Source organism: Crocodylus porosus, unplaced genomic scaffold, assembly GCF_001723895.1.
Source record: "Crocodylus porosus isolate Cpor-Errol unplaced genomic scaffold, CroPor_comp1, whole genome shotgun sequence".
Taxonomy (NCBI): domain Eukaryota; kingdom Metazoa; phylum Chordata; order Crocodylia; family Crocodylidae; genus Crocodylus; species Crocodylus porosus.
This window is the reverse complement of record NW_017728932.1, coordinates 8931595-8948396: the sequence shown is the minus strand read 5'-3', so window position 1 is coordinate 8948396 and position 16802 is coordinate 8931595. Positions and strand designations below refer to the sequence as shown.

The 16802-nt window shown below is 44.9% G+C and overlaps 2 protein-coding genes and 1 long non-coding RNA gene across 3 annotated transcripts in view; 1 reads left to right on the top strand and 2 right to left on the bottom strand.

Annotated features, from left to right (window-relative positions):
- Positions 1–706, bottom strand: part of MED31 (mediator complex subunit 31) — a 7327-nt gene extending 6621 nt beyond the window's left edge. Inside the window, exon 1 of the mRNA XM_019545544.1 lies at positions 631–706. Coding sequence (XP_019401089.1) covers positions 631–640 — 10 coding nt within the window. The 5' untranslated portion in view covers positions 641–706. The remainder of the gene's footprint in view (positions 1–630) is intronic.
- A 1050-nt stretch (positions 707–1756) lies between these two features.
- Positions 1757–15961, bottom strand: LOC109317079. The gene is made up of 3 exons (XR_002102968.1): positions 15697–15961; positions 13038–13186; positions 1757–2321 (listed from the first exon to the last, which is right to left on the bottom strand). It is a non-coding gene; the product is annotated as an uncharacterized LOC109317079 (long non-coding RNA).
- LOC109317078 (probable molybdopterin-synthase adenylyltransferase) lies at positions 2099–7955 on the top strand. Its single transcript, XM_019545541.1, has 3 exons — positions 2099–2285; positions 6125–6233; positions 7113–7955. The coding sequence occupies exons 1-3, from the start codon at positions 2121–2123 to the stop codon at positions 7382–7384; spliced, it is 546 nt and encodes a 181-aa protein (XP_019401086.1). The 5' UTR covers positions 2099–2120; the 3' UTR covers positions 7385–7955.
- Positions 15962–16802: the final 841 nt, after the last annotated feature.

Sequence of the window (16802 nt, the reverse complement as noted above, 5' to 3'; positions counted from 1 at the left end):
GTGTGTGTGTGTGTGTGTAGGGGAGGGTCTGTCTGTATGCGCAGGGGGATGGGAGGGTGTGTGTGTGTGTGTGTGTCTGTAGGTGGGGGGAAGTGGGGGGTGTATCTATATGTAGGGTGGAGTGTACATGTTTCTGTATGTAGGAGGGGGGTGTATCTATGTGTACGTGTGGAGGGTGTATCTATGTGTGGGGGGGTGTATCCATCTGTATGTAGGGGTTGTGTCCGTGTGTATATATCTGTATGGGGGGGGTGTATCTGCATACGAAGCATACACCTATATTTGGGGATGCGCTCGCCTGCGTGTAGCTATAAATAGGGGTGCACGGGCCCTGTGCATCCATATAAGGGCACATGCCTGTGCGCACACTCACACACCGCCCTCCGCAGCACAAGCCGTTGCAGGCCGAGGTCCCCCTGGATCCACTTCTCCCCGCGAGGGCCGACACCCACCCCGCGGGACCCTCCAGGGCTCCCGCCGCAGCAGCGTAAAAGCAAGGCGGGGGTCTCCGCTCCCGCCGCCAGGTAGGGCCCTGGGGCAGCCGCCGCCAGGTAGGGCCCTGGGGCAGCCGCCGCCGGAGGCGGGATTGGAGTTGGAGCGGGAGCGGGAGCGGCGGGGCCTGACCCTCACCTGTCTCCATGGCGACCCCGGCGGATCGGGCCCCGCGAACGCAAGATGGCGGCGCCCCGCCCCAGCCGGAAGCCACCCGCCGGCCCGGCCGCGATGCATGTTGGGAACCGCGCCGGCGCAGACTTAGCTCCCCGCGGTTGCCCGGGTAACAGAGCCCCGCTCCGCCCCTAGGAGCCCACCGCCGGGTTCGCCCGGCCCGTGACGTCACCCGCGCTGTGTTATGACGTCTCTCTTATCCCTAAATGAATCCTTCCCAATGGCAATGACAAAGGGTCTCCGGGTTATATTTCATCGCAGCGCTTCTGGTGGGAGTGGTGCGTCCTTTGCAAGCCAATGCGGTTTTTAAAACTTCCAAAACAACAATCCTTTGTAAAAGCTGTTTGTCATTTTTTGAAGAGTTTCCAGTAGAGAAATGTTGTACGCAGGAAGCGATGTCCTTTCCCCCGTTATCCCAGGAAAAGATCAAGTGTGAGGCTGTAAAATAAGTAAGACGCACTACAGTAAAACAGGTGTCAGAAAGCTGGACTTTGGTCGGGGCAAAGCTCCTGTTTGCTCGAAAAGAGAATAAACCGGCTTATCGTGCACATGCGAGTGCAGGGAGCGGTAGCGCGTTGATATGTGTTACAAGCGAGCGTGCAGGGAGCAGCAATGTGTTGATCTCTGCCGCGAGCGACATCCCTTTGCATAAACGATACCAAAATCCTCCCTGCTTTACGAGTCCGCATCCCTTGCTGACCCTTTGCTCTGTATCGAGGTTGCTGTAAGCTGGTAAAGCACAAACTCTAGACCAGTTTTTGTGCCAAGGCCCATTTATAAACATTAAAGGCCAGTCCCGACTCAGTGCCCCTCGCTCCCGACCCGCTGCCCGCTGTGCCCAGGCGCCAGCCCCTCAGTATGTGAAGCAGGGGGGTGGGTGTGTGGGGCATGGGGACCCCCACGCAGCCCCTTGCAGGCTGCAGCTCTGCCAGGGAAAACCTATGGTTTCCCATGTTTTTCTCCTTTCAAAACAGATTCTGCTTTAAAGTTTGTTTGCAACCCTTTCGTCTACTGTTGCAACCCGCTCTGGGGTTGTGATCCACGGGTTGAGAAACACGTCTGTAGCATATTTTCAGCAATCAAAGTTCAGCTTTATTTCAAGAGCCTCTCTTTGCACATAAGGGACTTGACTTGTATGCCTTCAAATGGGCTTGCCAAACATTTGAGACATTTTCTGTAAGGAAAGAAAAAAAAAAAAACAACTACCCCATGGCTAGGAAAAACATTTGTTTCACAGTTACAAATTATAGGGGCAGATTTTGATATTATATATTTTTTAAGAAACATAAAAAATACTGTGTGATTACTTCTACCACTCATGACTGATTAGAAGGGTTAAAGTTCTGCCCCATGTCTACTCATATAAAAATGTACCACGTGACCCAGTATCTGCTAAATAAACTAAGAGATTTTAGTTAGCATTTTCTTTCCAGCTGTTTAGAGCCACAAGGACAATGACAGAAAAATTTCTGGAAAAGGTGGGTCATGTAAGCGATCCCAAAGAAATGAGGAGCTTAGCCACCGAGTGGGTCCATGAATCATTTCCAGAAGTCGAAACTGTTTCCACAGAGACTTTACAAAGTTGGATAGAAAACAACCCAGAGGAATTGCTCATTCTGGTAAGTGATTGATTTCATTGCCTAAAAGCAAGTTGTCTGCAATTAAAATCAACAGATGCATTGGTGTCCTGGTCTTTCTTCTGGTTAATTTTAAGATGTCAGTGTGTGCGTGTGCATGTGTGTGTGTGTAAGGCAGACGAGGTTCTTTGGGTAGATGCAACATCTTTTATTAGACCAACTAAATAGCTGGGAAAATTGTTCTTTGCAAGCTTTCAGGTACAAACAACCTTCTTCAGGCATAGGGAGGATCTGCTGGTGTTGTGTGCGCTCTCCTGGGTAGAATAGAAGCCAGTATGCAAAATGTAGGTCTGTGCAATGCAAATTCATGGCAGTGAGGATCCGAGGGAATGGGAGACAATAGGTGCAAGGCAGGAGGTGGGGGGGAATGGTGTCAAAGGCAAAAATACTCAGCAAACTCTCCCTGTGCCTGAAGAAGGGGGTGTGTGCCCAAAGGCTTGCAAGGAACATTTTTTTCCAATTACTGAGTTGGTCTAATAAAATATATCATATTTACCCAAAGAACCTCATCTATTTCCTTAGACCAACACAGCTACAACCAACACCCACAAAACATGTGTGTTTAACAAATTTTGCATAACCTCATTGTCCGTGTAGAATTTTTGTCCTTTACTTCAGCTTTTTGCATTGGGATTCTTTGAGAAAATAAGTCTCTTACATAAAGGTATTTTAGGGTGTTTACTGCTGTAGAAAAACAGCACCTACTTAACCTCATTTCTGGTATATGTCAGTGCCAACTATGTGTGAGACTACACTTAGATTTTTCACACCATTTTACCACAGAAGCAGCATCAGTGCTAGATAAGTGGTGGGATAGCCTGGGTGTGATTATTTCTGCAAGTGGCATTTAAATTTCCACTAATACTTCTAGCATTGTGGGCACTGGCAAAACACCACTTTTTGTAACATCTGGATTTTTCTTGGAGGTCTCATAGCCCAGATCCCCCCCCAGCACAAACTTAGTATCTGAGATTTAATGATGCATAGTATCAGCAGATTGTTTTCCAGGAAAAAAAGTAGAGTTACAAAGGTATATATTCAGTCCCTGGATGGAAACTGAGGCCAGATAAGGTGACCTATATCTTTGAATTTATGGGATCAGGATTCTAAGCCCGGTTTCCCAGACAGATGTGTTTGTAGGTGGATGGAAGATTTATCTAGAATTTGCAACACATCAATTTATTATTACAAGCTGATGCTGCACCAGCCATTGACAGCGTCCAGTTTGGAAGTAAGAGGAGAGAAAGGGTGGTATCTCAAGTAGCTGTAAATCCCAGTTTAAAAGCAGCCAGGTCCTCCAGCCTGTTCCTAAATGAACATGAACTGTGAAGGTCAATCAGCCTCTGCAGCAAATGCTGCATTCCTCAGCACTTTGTCATAGGCAGACCATTAATATATGAAATTCTCTGAAAAAGCAGAATGGAGCTGCACAGTTGCATCAGGACCTTGGGCAGGAGCCCAGCTTCTGAGGTTGCACATTTGTTCCAAAAGTTACAGTTCTGCCTGGTATTGCCATGCATGTCCTTCATGTCTGGGCAAAAATCAGCCTCCATGGCATACTGCTGTCACGCTACTTTGATTTCATGAGTCCCGCTGTCATTATATTGGATGCCTCCACAGCAACAAAGCTATTTACAGACTCACCTAGAACCTGTAACTGATTTCACATTGCTAATTTTGTATGTTAAAATATGTTAAGTGTCTTAGCTAGCGATTTTCTATAATCTCATCTGTTTCTGTGTAACATGGACTTTTTTCTTCCTCCTGGGAATTGGATTATGAAAGTGGCCAAAAATGACTTGTTCTTAGCTTTTGTTAATACAGTAGAGCTGCTTTTTTCAGATGAGGTTTCAGCGGTTGTGGAATACTACCATTATCACATTGAAAAGTACGAAGTCACTCCCCGGTAAACACAGACTCCGGGCTAAAAGCAGAGATCAGACAGATCCCACGTGTCTGCTTTTCTATTCTGAAATGTGATTCCTCTCCTAGGAATGACTTCAGAGAAGAAGACCCTTTAGATGGGTGGTCAGAGGAATGAAATTACCATGTAGTTTTGCCCAAATTGAGTCATGCACCTCAATTTTGGGCCATCAATGCTGGGAACAAATCAAAAAGTCACAGGAAAAGAACAAAGGTCACATGTTCTAGGAAAAGCTTTTGAAATGAAAATCGGTATAACTATATAGATATGTGAGTTGGCTGAACATGTGACTGTGAACCAGGAATTTTAAGTGCTGACACGGAGACTCCATATGACTTTAAAAGATAAATTTAATTCAGTTTTTCCATCTACATACGTACCCTATATCAGTCTTACCATTTGAAATCCAGTGCCTCTGTTGTTGCTTACGCCAGATTAATGGAAGTATATATGTAAGTAGAGGCTGCAGAACTGGGTGCTTCAAACCCTTCAAAGGTGCTAAATACTGTTTTGAATTTTTGGTCCTGGAGTGCCTTCTCTGTGCCAGGTATTTATCAAACAGGTAGAAAGATAAGTTCAGTGCTGTGTAGAGATTAAAACCTATAGAAGTGTAAATTTGCATTCACTATGAAAGACAGTGGAGTAGTCTTCCAGTCTGCTTTTATTAAGCTGGAAGGCAGTGATTTCTGTCTGTATTTCATAAAAAAAAAACACACTGAGAAATGACTTTGGAATGAATAAGCATTAGGGAACGCTGTTTCTGTTGTTGTCAAGAACATGGAGGGAACAATCAATTTATAACTCATTAAAAGAAAACCTAAAATATCTTAGGCCCCTATCTTAAAAAATGCAGCATCTTTAATCTCAGAATCTCTTCTCATTCCCCTTAGTTTTCTGAAATTGGAAAGTACCAGTTATATGAGCGCAAGTTCCCGTGTTTAAAAAAAAGCTACAAAATCCCTGTCTTTGCAACAACAAGACTTGAAGCTTCCTCAGAACTGGGTCTAATAAGCTCCAGATGAAGATTGTTTTAGCAAAGGCTATCACAGGATGGGCTTTTGAAATGCATGTTACCTGCCAGTTCCTTGACCTCAAAAATAGAACTCAAGTGAACAGTTTTAAGCTTTTAATTAAATATGCTCCAACAATCGTGTCAGTCAGTGATAACTATGATCTTGCTTCTATTGAGTTACAATTATAGAGCTGGAGTAAAAAATTGCAGACTTTGTGCTGGCTTGTTATAAATATACCATAATATATACCCTGTTCTCTATTATTTAACTATATTTGAAGCAGGATGTTCTACAGTCTGCACAAATTCTGTCTGACATTGTATGGATAAAATGTTTCAGGACCGATTAACATAGATAATGACAAGTCTGAGTTTTTAGGTGATCATGTGGAGAGACAGTGAAGATGCTTCAATCAACAGGATGAGCTGAGATCCAAGAACTGTGTAATAAATACTTACAGTCCCTGGGCTTGCCGGTTTGAATGACAGCAGTGTTCTTTAGCAGCTTCTGAGGTAGATGAACTGCGTTAAGATCTTGTAGATGAGATCTTACGCAACATCCTTTTTTCTCTAGGATGGTAGATGTTGCAGATCTAATGGCACGCTGCATAAAAGTAATGATTTACTACACTTAGTCAAATTTTCCATTCTACTCAGTGGACAGTAGATGGTGGGGTGCTGCCTTCATACTGAAAAGGTGGCTGCATCTGGTGGCACTACATTAAAGTAGCCTGATTCAGCCACCTTTACTCCCACTACTCCGTAACTACACCCCTGCTCTAAAATGGCATTGTTGACAAAGCAGATATTACTTATCAGATATCTTAGGTTTTCTTTTAAAATGAGTAATAGCTGATTAAAGATTAATCAGTGTTCTGTTCTTAGGACACCCGGAGTCCAGCTGAATATGAAGTCAGCCATCTGCCAGGGGCTATCCTAATTGACCCTCAGACTAATGCTCCACAAGAACTTCTGCAGAAGCAGCTCTCTCAAGGTATATGCGCCATCTCAGCAGAAACTTCTCTCTGTTGTCGCAAGCAGGTTTTAAGCTACTGTAAGGGCAGAAAATTCAAATGAGCAACAGTAACACGGGACAGATTTTCAGAAGTGCTTAGCTTGTTGGATGGCAGAGACACCAGGCAAGCTTTTCAAAGCTTAGCCAGCCCAGAATGGGGGAGCACAAAAGCACTGCCCAAACCTGGAGGGCACTGTCATACCCTACTACTGCAGCCGCTGCCATCACTTCTGGCACTACCGAGTGCTGCGCATTGCTGTTGCTGGCAGCGAGAGGGCAGCAGAGCATTCAGCAGCAAGAGAAGGATCAGCTGTTGTATGAGGGTGCAAAAGGGTCCCTACATCTGCCTGTTGCATGGACTCACTGGGCCCTCTAAGTCAGTGCTCTGCTTGCCACCCCTAGTTATGCTACGGTGTGCGAGTGACCCATCTACGTTTTCAGCTTAAACTATTGGATAGAGGCCCTGGTCTACATCTTTGTGTATGTCATGATTGTTTACAAGATATTCATAGTAACAGCAGTTTTGCCAGCTTGTAGGAATGAATGCTTTCCATAAAGCCCTGGTTCCTGGAGTCAAGTGAATACAAAAGAATCTGAACGTTTAGTAATTTTTTTTTAGTTTCTAGCCATCCTGGCTGAGAAAATGTGACACTGGTTCACCCTAAAGGTTCAAAACCAAAAAGTCAATTCAGTTTTAAGCATCCTTGATACCTTTTAAGCCAACCTCATGATTTTGGAAGGCCTGAGTTTTCCTCATTTGGAGTTGCCTATACCAAGATAATGAGCAAATCCTAGCAGTTTAGACATAACTTTGAATTCAGTTTTAGTTTGTTTATTGTTTCTTTTCTCTCTTTTCAGAGCATAATCAACATAAAAGCATTATCTGCTACTGCACTGTGGGATACCGGGCCTCCATGACTGCCCAGAACCTGACTAAGGCCTTGTCAAGTGAAGACAGCATAACCCCCAAGCCTGCCCCAAAGATTTATAATGCAGAAGGTGGGCTTGCGAAGTGGGCAACTGAAAGAAAGCAGATGATAGATAACCAGGGGGGTCCCACTTCCCTGGTTCACCCCTATAGTGCAGAATGGGCAAAACTACTGGAACCAGAGCTGCAGGCCCAGATCTAAATGGCTTTGTGCGCTCTGTAGCTTGAACTCAATTGGGGTCTTTAAGTGATCTTGCAGTAGACATAACAACAGAATTTAACTGATGCTCATAGCAGTTCCCACACTGCTACAGCACTAGTACAGATAATAGGAGATGAACATAGATTTTAGCTGCCTTTACTGATGTGAAGATCTACTTATGTATACCAAACCAGATTTTCAGCGCTGTAAACTGCAGCAATAACTGAAGCCAGAGCAGTTTTACCAGTTTACATTCGTTGAATATCATTGAAATCTAGATTAGCAAGTAAAGAGCACACAACAATACTGAATGACTGACCTGCCACAAGCTGAGAATGTGGAAATTAAGTCTGAAATGTATGGTTACTGCTGAACAGCATACAAAATGCAGCATAGGCACATTCGTCCTCTTTCTAACAAAGAAAAGGGGACTTCAGGTTTATAAATCTTTTCCTTTCCTCTTCATGTCTGTAACTCTGCTCCCTGTAAGCAGATGCAAAATGTGAAAATTAATAATATTAGTAGATCAAAGCATGATGGATGGGGATGGCAAAGCAGTGACTTTCTAGCTTCTCTGCTGCTATTTAAATTTGCTAGTGCAATACAGTAGAGGCAAACTTTGCCTTTCAGGGAATATTGTTGTAGCCAATTATCCTGGTGAAGCGAGAGGTGGGGAAAGGTAAAGAAAATGGGAGGATTAAGCGAGAGTACTTTCTGCTAGTGAGTAGTTCTAAACAGCACCCACAGATTTACCCACATAGGATGAAAATAACTTTAATTCTTGGTGCTTGCAAAGGTGAGGCACAAATAGTTACAGTTTCATGGATGCCTAAATAAATATTTGGGAAAAGTAGAAACCCTCTCTTTAAATGCACTCTAGCCAACCTGTCTGTGCTTATTGTTTGCTCGAATGCCATATAATCTTGACTGAACCTCTGAAGTTCTGAGCAGATATTTCTAAATATACGCACTTCTCAACGGGATCACTGGACTTTTTTAGCTGAGCGAAAATAGTGCATCGTTGTTTGAACCTCTGTCTTTTCTTAGACCACTTTTCTTTTAAAAAGCATTTGATTGTTATATATACATCTCTGTATGCTTTTATAGAATACTACAACTAAGAGAAATTTGAAACCATCATTATAATTTCTGAGGCTGCTGATTCTGTGGTCTCACCACTTTACTCTTGAAAGAAGAATAAATGCTGTAGTTTCATGAGTGCTTTGATAGTTTTTTTTCAAATTCTCTTAACATGCAGGCATCATGGGCCTACGGCAATGGTTATTAATCAGTACCTCCCTATGTACTTTGACAGGCTTTGGAGCAGGAATTTGTCAGTCAGCAACCTGCTCCAGGATTCACACTGAGCCCACGGATAAGGGAACCCAAGCGCTGGAGAAGAAGATTTGGGATTATAGAGTAAATCAGTAGTTTGATTAAACATCACTTGTTTGACTTTAGGACCAAATGCAATCCAGGCAGTGTTTGGAGTGATCAGTAAGCCAAAATAAGTAAATCAAAGGCAAATAGCTCCATCCTCTGAAACAATCTCTTGACTTGTATTTGAAGACTGAAGCAGAGAGAGACCAAGAGATCATCACAGAAGGGATGTGTAAGGAGCAGTGCCTGTTACTCCCTGCACACCTGTGTCTGTGCCTGTTACTCCCTGTGTCTGGTGCTTCTGAGTGTTAGGAGTTGGAATGCAGAGGAATTATTTTAATTTAGTTCACGTTTAGCTCATTGGATGCCACTGTTATCATATCCCAGGCTCATGCCCAATTCACTCTTAAATATCCCATTATTACTAAAAATTGGCACATGACAAGGGCAGCACTAAACCCTCCAAAAAAAAATAAATCAAGAGATGATCTTTGCAGCAGAACTAGCTTAGGCACCACATTCCCATCCTCAAACAGCTCAAGTTGGATTAATGATGCCCATCCAGGCTCTCACAGAGCAGCCTTAAGTAAATTGCCCGATCTCTATGGAACAGCCCTCATTGGGCTGAAGATGAGCTGCTGTCTAGTCACCAGAGATGCCCATCGATGCCTATGTTGGAGATCTAGCAGTGTCCAACTTGCTTCTCCATCTCCTTATCCTCACATCTTTATGAGCAGCCCAAGGGTGCAACCCATCTTGTCTCCCATTGCTAGTGCAGTGCCTCTTCCATGTGACGGTTTCACTGACCAATGATTTCAACACCTGGCCTGGCAAGTGGTGGCCTCCCTCCTCTCTAGTAAGCTCGCAATGTTTTCTTCAAAGCACTTACGGGCCTTTGCCCACGTGCCTGCTCCAGGAGTCGGCACTATTTACTAGTGATTGTACATAGTAATTATCTTGTTAAAAAATAGCTCCTGGCCTCTCTTTCTGCATAAGTACCCTATCCTCGCTGCCCCTCAGTCATTACGTGGTGGCAGGCTAACCAGCCGGGACAGCACGAGAGGGTAGACACTACTCAAGGGCAGAAGCACTTTGTCTAGAGAGTTGGGACCAAACTTATGCCCTCTAATCAGGTTATCAGGTATCTCTGTAGCCAAATGAAGCTGTGACACCCTTCTGCCCCTGCGGATAAGGCTATCACCTACAGCTGCCGGGAGAACGGGCAGGAGAAAGGAATGAAAAAGGAGCAAAGATGGAAAAGACAATGGGCTAGATTCACTTGGGACCCATCTCTGGAGCCTGAGTTGTGGGGGGCCCCAGAGGTGGAGTTATGGGACCAGCCCCAAAGGGGGGTAGGGCAGAGTCTGGCAGCTGGAGAGAACATGTGCTGCCTCGCTGGATCCCCTTACAGCCTAGGCAAATCTTGGTGGCAGCATCTCTCCCAGAGGTTGGGTTTACAGCCCAGGGCTGCAGGAATCTTCCCCTCAAAAAGTCTACTCAGGCCTCTGGCATTTTTTTTTAATGGAAAACTTTTCATGTCCCAGGTCAAATTAGCTAGATCAGTGTTTGAATGATCCAAGAACCATATGCGGCCCTGCTACCATCAAGTATCCTTCAGCCCAGCCTGCAGCTTCAGATACTTCCAAATCCTTTGGCAGGCATCCTGCGTGCAGGCCCAAGCCTGGAGATTTGGGGTTCAGATGCCCCCGAGATTCACTTGCCTTCAGGCATGTGGCCGCAGGAGCAAGCTATGGAGGGGTCTCCCACTTGCATAAAGTCAGTGTGTAGCCGAGATCCTCCCACTGGAAACTGCCCAGTGGAAAGCTAACTATGAGACTTTCGTAGGGAGTCCTGTCTGCAAGCAGACAAGGGCGCACCCTCCACTACACAAAGCCATTTGTAAGGCACCTATTTGGTCAGGGTACTGCCCCCTGCCACCGTTGCGGTCATGGCATTTCCCCTGGCGGGTAAGTATGTCCTTCCGCCACCACAGGCTGTGCCTTCCAATGTCCTTGTTGGTAGTGGGTGCTGCCTGGCTGCCCTGGGATTTGTTGATGATGGTGAATGCACTGTAGTGGCTCAGAGAATTGCTTCTCCTTGGTCCAGATTAGCTGGCGCTGCTCAGGATGGGGGAAGGAAATGTGCTTTGTCCCTGCAACTCCTGAGTGCGAGAAGGAAGCAGAAAGCCAGTGACCCCCACAGACTCCAACATCCATTGTTGGGTGGGGCAAAAGGGGCTCCTTGGTTCTCTGCAATCCACATCTCCACCCCAGGACAGACAGGGTTGGGAGAGAGCAGCTCTTTCCTCTGGTGCTGTGTTAGATGGTCCTCAACAAGCCTTCACCCTGACTTCAAAGCAACCACTCCAACAAGAAAGATCAGTTCTCTGCTGAGCAGGGGCTGGAGGAGGTGCAGGCTTGGCTTGGTTGTTCTGCTTCACACTATGATGCAGGGTGATTGGCATGATGTTGATGGGTGCATCACGGACACGGCTGTCCCCTGGAGGTCATGTGATGGCTGTATATTGTTCTAGAGTTGGTCTGATAGTTTAAGTTTCCTTGGAAAATAATGGCTCATTGAACCTGAAAACACCCCAGCTTGGACAGAAGCTTGCCTGTGCCTGTATTCCCTTTTGTACCTACCCCAGGGCTGGGGACTTGGAAAGCTGCAGGGAAGCTTAATAAAAATATCTATTAAGGAATCTATTTATCCGCTGCTTTGACATAAGGCTGCTGTTGGAGTGACAACACTGATCCCATCGCTGCGACTGACTCTTCTGTCAGCCTGACCTAGTACAAAGGTCGGACACAAAGTACAGCTTCTTTCCAGCACCCTGCATGTGAAAGCACTGTTACATATTAAAGAGGGCAGGGAAGTCCTGAATGCCTCCTAGACCACTGCTCTTCACTTTGGGACAGCCCTTTATAAGATGTTAATAATTTATCCCTGTTATTCCATGGGTTGAGTCATGCTTCGTGTCACTACAACCACCGGAAAAGCTCTTGAGCTGTTCTTCATTTTTCTTTTTCCTCGATTTCCTCTCTCCTCCTGCATTCCCATCCTTCCTCTTATGCCAAACTCCACCTCAGATTCCCAGGAGTGCATAAACCCCAGTATGGGAAACACTGTCCTCAACATCAGCCAGAGAAAAGGCCTTATGCTAGGGTAAAAATCCTTAATAAAACTTTAAAATGCTACTTGTCTATAGTTCTTCAAAGACCTATAGTTTCAAATCTCTCCCTGCAGTTTGGAAAGCAGCACTTTGAAAGGATGAATGAAGAATCTGCCTCCTTCTGAGCCAAAGAGAGCCATTCTCCTATGGAAATCTTTAACCACAAACCATGTCAGACTCACTAACTGGCTAGGAAGTAATCTCCTTAAGAATCTTTAACTTCATACCTTCACAGTTTCATGCTTTATTCATTATTCCTTAAGTTGTGCCATGAAGAAACAACTGAATACAATGCCCAGAGACCAAAGGATCCCTTTGCCAAAGGGAGACAATCTGGTTTTTCTGGGAAATGGGACTTGGCATACAGTATCCACAAAGTTCAGGTTGTTCAGCTCTGGGGTCAGGTGTGGAGGTCTCTCTGCTACCAGCAAACCGGGGTAGAAAGAAGAATGGAAAGTGATTCAAATCCATTTCAGTAAGGGAAGAGTTAATGCTCCCCATCCCTCGCCCCACAGATTTATTATAAAAGGAAGAACAAGAAAAACATGAAACTGGAGAATTATAGCAAGGGAAAGGAGGTCATTTCTTCTTCAGTGCCAACTGCTAAGATCAAAACCACCACCTTCCCCTTTGTTTTCCACCTTCTTGCAATGCCAGCACTCAGCTGAATTTCCTCTAGCCCAATGGTTGTCAACCTTTTTTCAGTCACAGACCCCTAAAAAATTTTGAAAGGAGGTGCGGACCTTTTTGGAAATGTCAAATGGAGGTGTAGACCCTTTTGAATTGTAAGTGTGGGTATTCACATACTTTTGATCAATCGTAGTCATCTTTTCCAGACCCTTTAGACATAGTCTGCAGACTTCCAGGGATCCACAAACCACAGGTTGAAAACCATTGCTCTAGTCAAATTCAGCTGCAGGGCCCTGTGATTTTGAAGTAACATGGGCTAAATTCTACCCTCCCAGTTGCTGGGGAGCTCTGAGCACCAGTGCTTTACCAGAGACATAACTTTAAAAAGCAAATGTTTAATAGGCATGTGTAATACACATCATCCCCGCAGCCCCATCTCCCCTTATTCAGTGAAATACCGTCTTCTTTTACCTTCCCATCCCAGCAGGGCAGAGATCTCAGAGCGAAGGTGGCCACAGCTTCTCTGGTAGTTCATTTGCAGGCCTCCCTGCCTTGGTGCTGTCAGGGATGAAGTCTCTTACTCCTGCCAGATTCACCATCCTCCCCTCCTACAGAAGACACTGGAGGGGTGAGGGGCAGGTGCACACCGTGAGGTCACTGGTTAAGCCCACGTATATGAGATAAGGAAGGAATCTGTTTCCTCTCCACCCCGCTCCTTATCCTTAAGCTCCTTATCCCCCATTTTTCTCCTGCAATTCAGGAATGTGCAGACCAGGGTGCTCTTGGGTACTCTGGCAGCTTTGCCACTGACTTATGCTAAGAACAGACATTGCATTCGTCCCTGGACAAGGTATGCCTGTGTTGTCCTGGAACAGAAATATCTGGGAACTGGTGTGTACACACATTGCCCTTTAATCAGGGTTTTGTAAGCAGCTGAATGTACCGTTGCTTTTCCGTCATTGATTCAATGATGCAATCCCATGATACCTCTTCAGATGCCAGGTGCTCTTCGCAATAGGCCAGGATGAACTGTTAGTACTTTTTAGCCCATGAATCTTTTTAGGATTTATCCCAGGACTCTAGTCAGAGATGTCTGAATGACTGCATTTTGTCCCAGGGTAAAATGGTTTCATCTCAGGACAAACGGGACATCTGTGTTTAACTCAGTGTGTGTCGTCAGGAATGTCGCTTTATTTTTTGGTAAAATGGAGATAACAGTATTTTCCTGTCCTGCCTGAGTATTGCTGGGTTTCATAATCAGTGTTACATGATCTCTCTACAAAAGATGCTAGAACAATGCACAAGCTTTCTGTGTTATCAGGCAGGTAATTCCTGACATGGCCGCAAAGGAAACTGGTGAATGCATGGACTGACACAGAACAGGCCATTGGCATTCCCAGGCAGGCTTGCTCACTCCCTCTGCTGGAGGCACGTGGGCCTCCACAGCAGTGGCTTGATGTCCTCTTGCATTCATATGCAGTCGTGGGCAGATCTAGGATTTTGAAAAGGGGGGTGCAGGTCGTGCGGTGCATCCTCATATAAAGGAAAACATATTTTTCTGTAGTTAAAAAGAAAGTAGAACCTTCCCTAATAAGTAGGGGCCTAAAACTATAATACTCAATTTAATATTGAAGTGAAAAAAAACCCTTTATTGGAAAGTGCATTCATTTGCTATATCAAACATTATATCTACGACACAAAAAACTAGGCAAAATAATCCAGAGATGTTTCATTAGTCCTGAAGTCATTATAGCTAAATGTATGTCTCTTTTTCAGATTCATAAAACAAAAGCCTTCTTAAACATCTGGACAGTGCCTCCAATGCTTCATTGAAAGCGATTTCTGCACCAAAGCTAATGTTTACTTGAGTTCATACTTCAATACATGAGTTAAGGTTTTTAGCTAGAGTTAAAAACAGTTTGCAGGGCTGTGAAACAGGAACTACATTACAGTACTAGGAGCAGTTAAGAGACAGCAGAAGTAAGGCTAGCTGGAGTAATGGGACCACAAAAGATGGTTTCAAAGGATAGAGGGTCATTAACACAGGTGGAATGAAGAGTTTAGATGCAGTGATGCAAATTATAATGACTCCCTCACCACGGCCTCAATAGAAGTGCTGCTGCCACTGCTAGGCAGATGGCTTTAAACCTTGAATGGACCAGAAATTGAAGAAGAGTGCAAGTGGAGCAGTGCATCCCACCTGGATCTGCCGCTGTATAGACTGATATTAGGATATATAGGCTGCTAAACAGAACAAGGCCAGTTTTCATTTTGGAAGCATGCCTGCTTATTTTAGCAGATGCAATGAGAAATGGGGAGGAAGAAATGGGTAGACCAGCCAGGTGAGACCTCAGGACTCCTGGGTTGTAGTCTGAGCTCTGGAAGGGCAGCGTTGTCCTCAGGCCAAAGCCACACATGGACTCAAGAAGCTCCTGCTTTCTCACTGCAACTTTAGAGTTTCCAGCAAATATGGTGTAGCAGGGACTGCCACAAAGTGGTCTGGCCACTGTACAAACCCTTGGTTAATATCCTAACTAGTTAACAGTCTGCCCCAATCAGTTGTCTCAGCTGTATGAGGCCCTGGACTTTATTGCAACATCTCCAACACTCGGCCCCCTGAAAAGGTTGCTTTTTGTGCACTCTACTAGTTACAGAATGACCCAATTAAATATGTTTTCTGAATAGTTTAGAAGGGCACCCAGGAGATGTTTAATCATATAATGCGTACATGAGTGGATGAAAGGTTGAGTCCTGCACCCCAATACCACATCGGGACCCTTTCCCGATACTTTGCCTTCTGCAGTAACAGGGTTTCAAGCTAGCACAGCAGAAAAACCAAACGGTCTTCTGGCATTTCTAAAATGTTCTGGATTTGGGCCAAAACCTCCTGGTTTCTGGCTTTCCAATAGCCATGAAAAATATTCTAGGAAAACAGACCTTTTCCACAAAAAAAAGAAGACAACATTTCATCCCCAAACCAATTTTCCCTCAGAATTAAGTTCTAGTGGAAATTTTGCAACTTTCCCTATTAAATATTCAATCTGGCCTCACTGAAGCCTGTGTGATTGTTCGGTAAACAGTCATTGCAGGAGGTGCGTTTTGTTACAAGGAACATTAAGTCTCTCCTCACCTTTTGAGATCTATAGTTGCCAACAGGAATCGCTGCCCTGCGGTAGCAGAACAATTCACACGTCTGGCTTGAAAACATATTTCTGTCTGATTCACCAAAGAGCTGCTTTCCAGAGGCTGGGCAGTAATTCTGCATGCTTAAATAAAGTGCATAAGTAAACATGGGAAGGATAACACCTTTTTATGTAAAAGTCATGGTCACCATCTCATGACAAGGATTTACAGTCCAGTTATTCAGTAATGAATGGTCACTATTCAGCTTTTGCAGCCAAGATCCAAAAAACTAGATTTAGTATTGGAATAGCAGCATAATCAACTCTGTTTGAAAGAAAGTCAGTAGATGCGGTGAGGCAAGCCATTTTAAAGTCCACTGGAGCTGCCTGCTCTCCCCTTGCCTCCTCCCACGTGCTCCCTTTTTGATGTAATGACTCGCGGGGAGGACTGCATTTTTACGTCTGCTTTAAAGACTGTTTGACATTTTGAGCAAGGTCGCTGGAGCAAGTTTGGAATTCAAGATGCTGCAATATAAGCAGAATAGCTGAGTCTCGGGAGGAATTCTAATGCTTGCATTTCCAGATAAATCAAAATCTTGCTGAGTAACTAAGTTTTCATCAATAATAGCATTTTCCTGCAACGTAAGGATAGGGCAGTGCTATTACCGGTACATGGCTAGAGCAGTGGACTGGAAGCCAGGACACATGGCTGCTGCTCTTGACCCTGCCACTGTCTTACTCAGTAACATTAGGCGAGTCACTTAACCTTGCCTTTTTCTCTTGCTTATGTGACATGGATGCATCCTGGAGACCCCTCAGGGTGGTGCTTGCTAGGGACCACTACGGCCATGTTGGGTTACTCGGAGCATTCGTTAAAGCTAGCACAGGCATGGCTGCCACTCTAAGGCCCTGACTTCCCAGTCCCTCACCACTTCTGGTTCTCGTGGCCCTGACTCAAGCAATGAGCTTCCTGTTTCACTCCAGAGAAAGGGGCTTACTTCACCCCTCGTCGGGGAGAACGAGGACAACCCTGAGTTCCAAGAAGCGAAACAGAGAAGTCCTCTTGAATAAGGGCACTGACTGGGGCCAAGGCCACCCAGCCAGATGTTCTCTG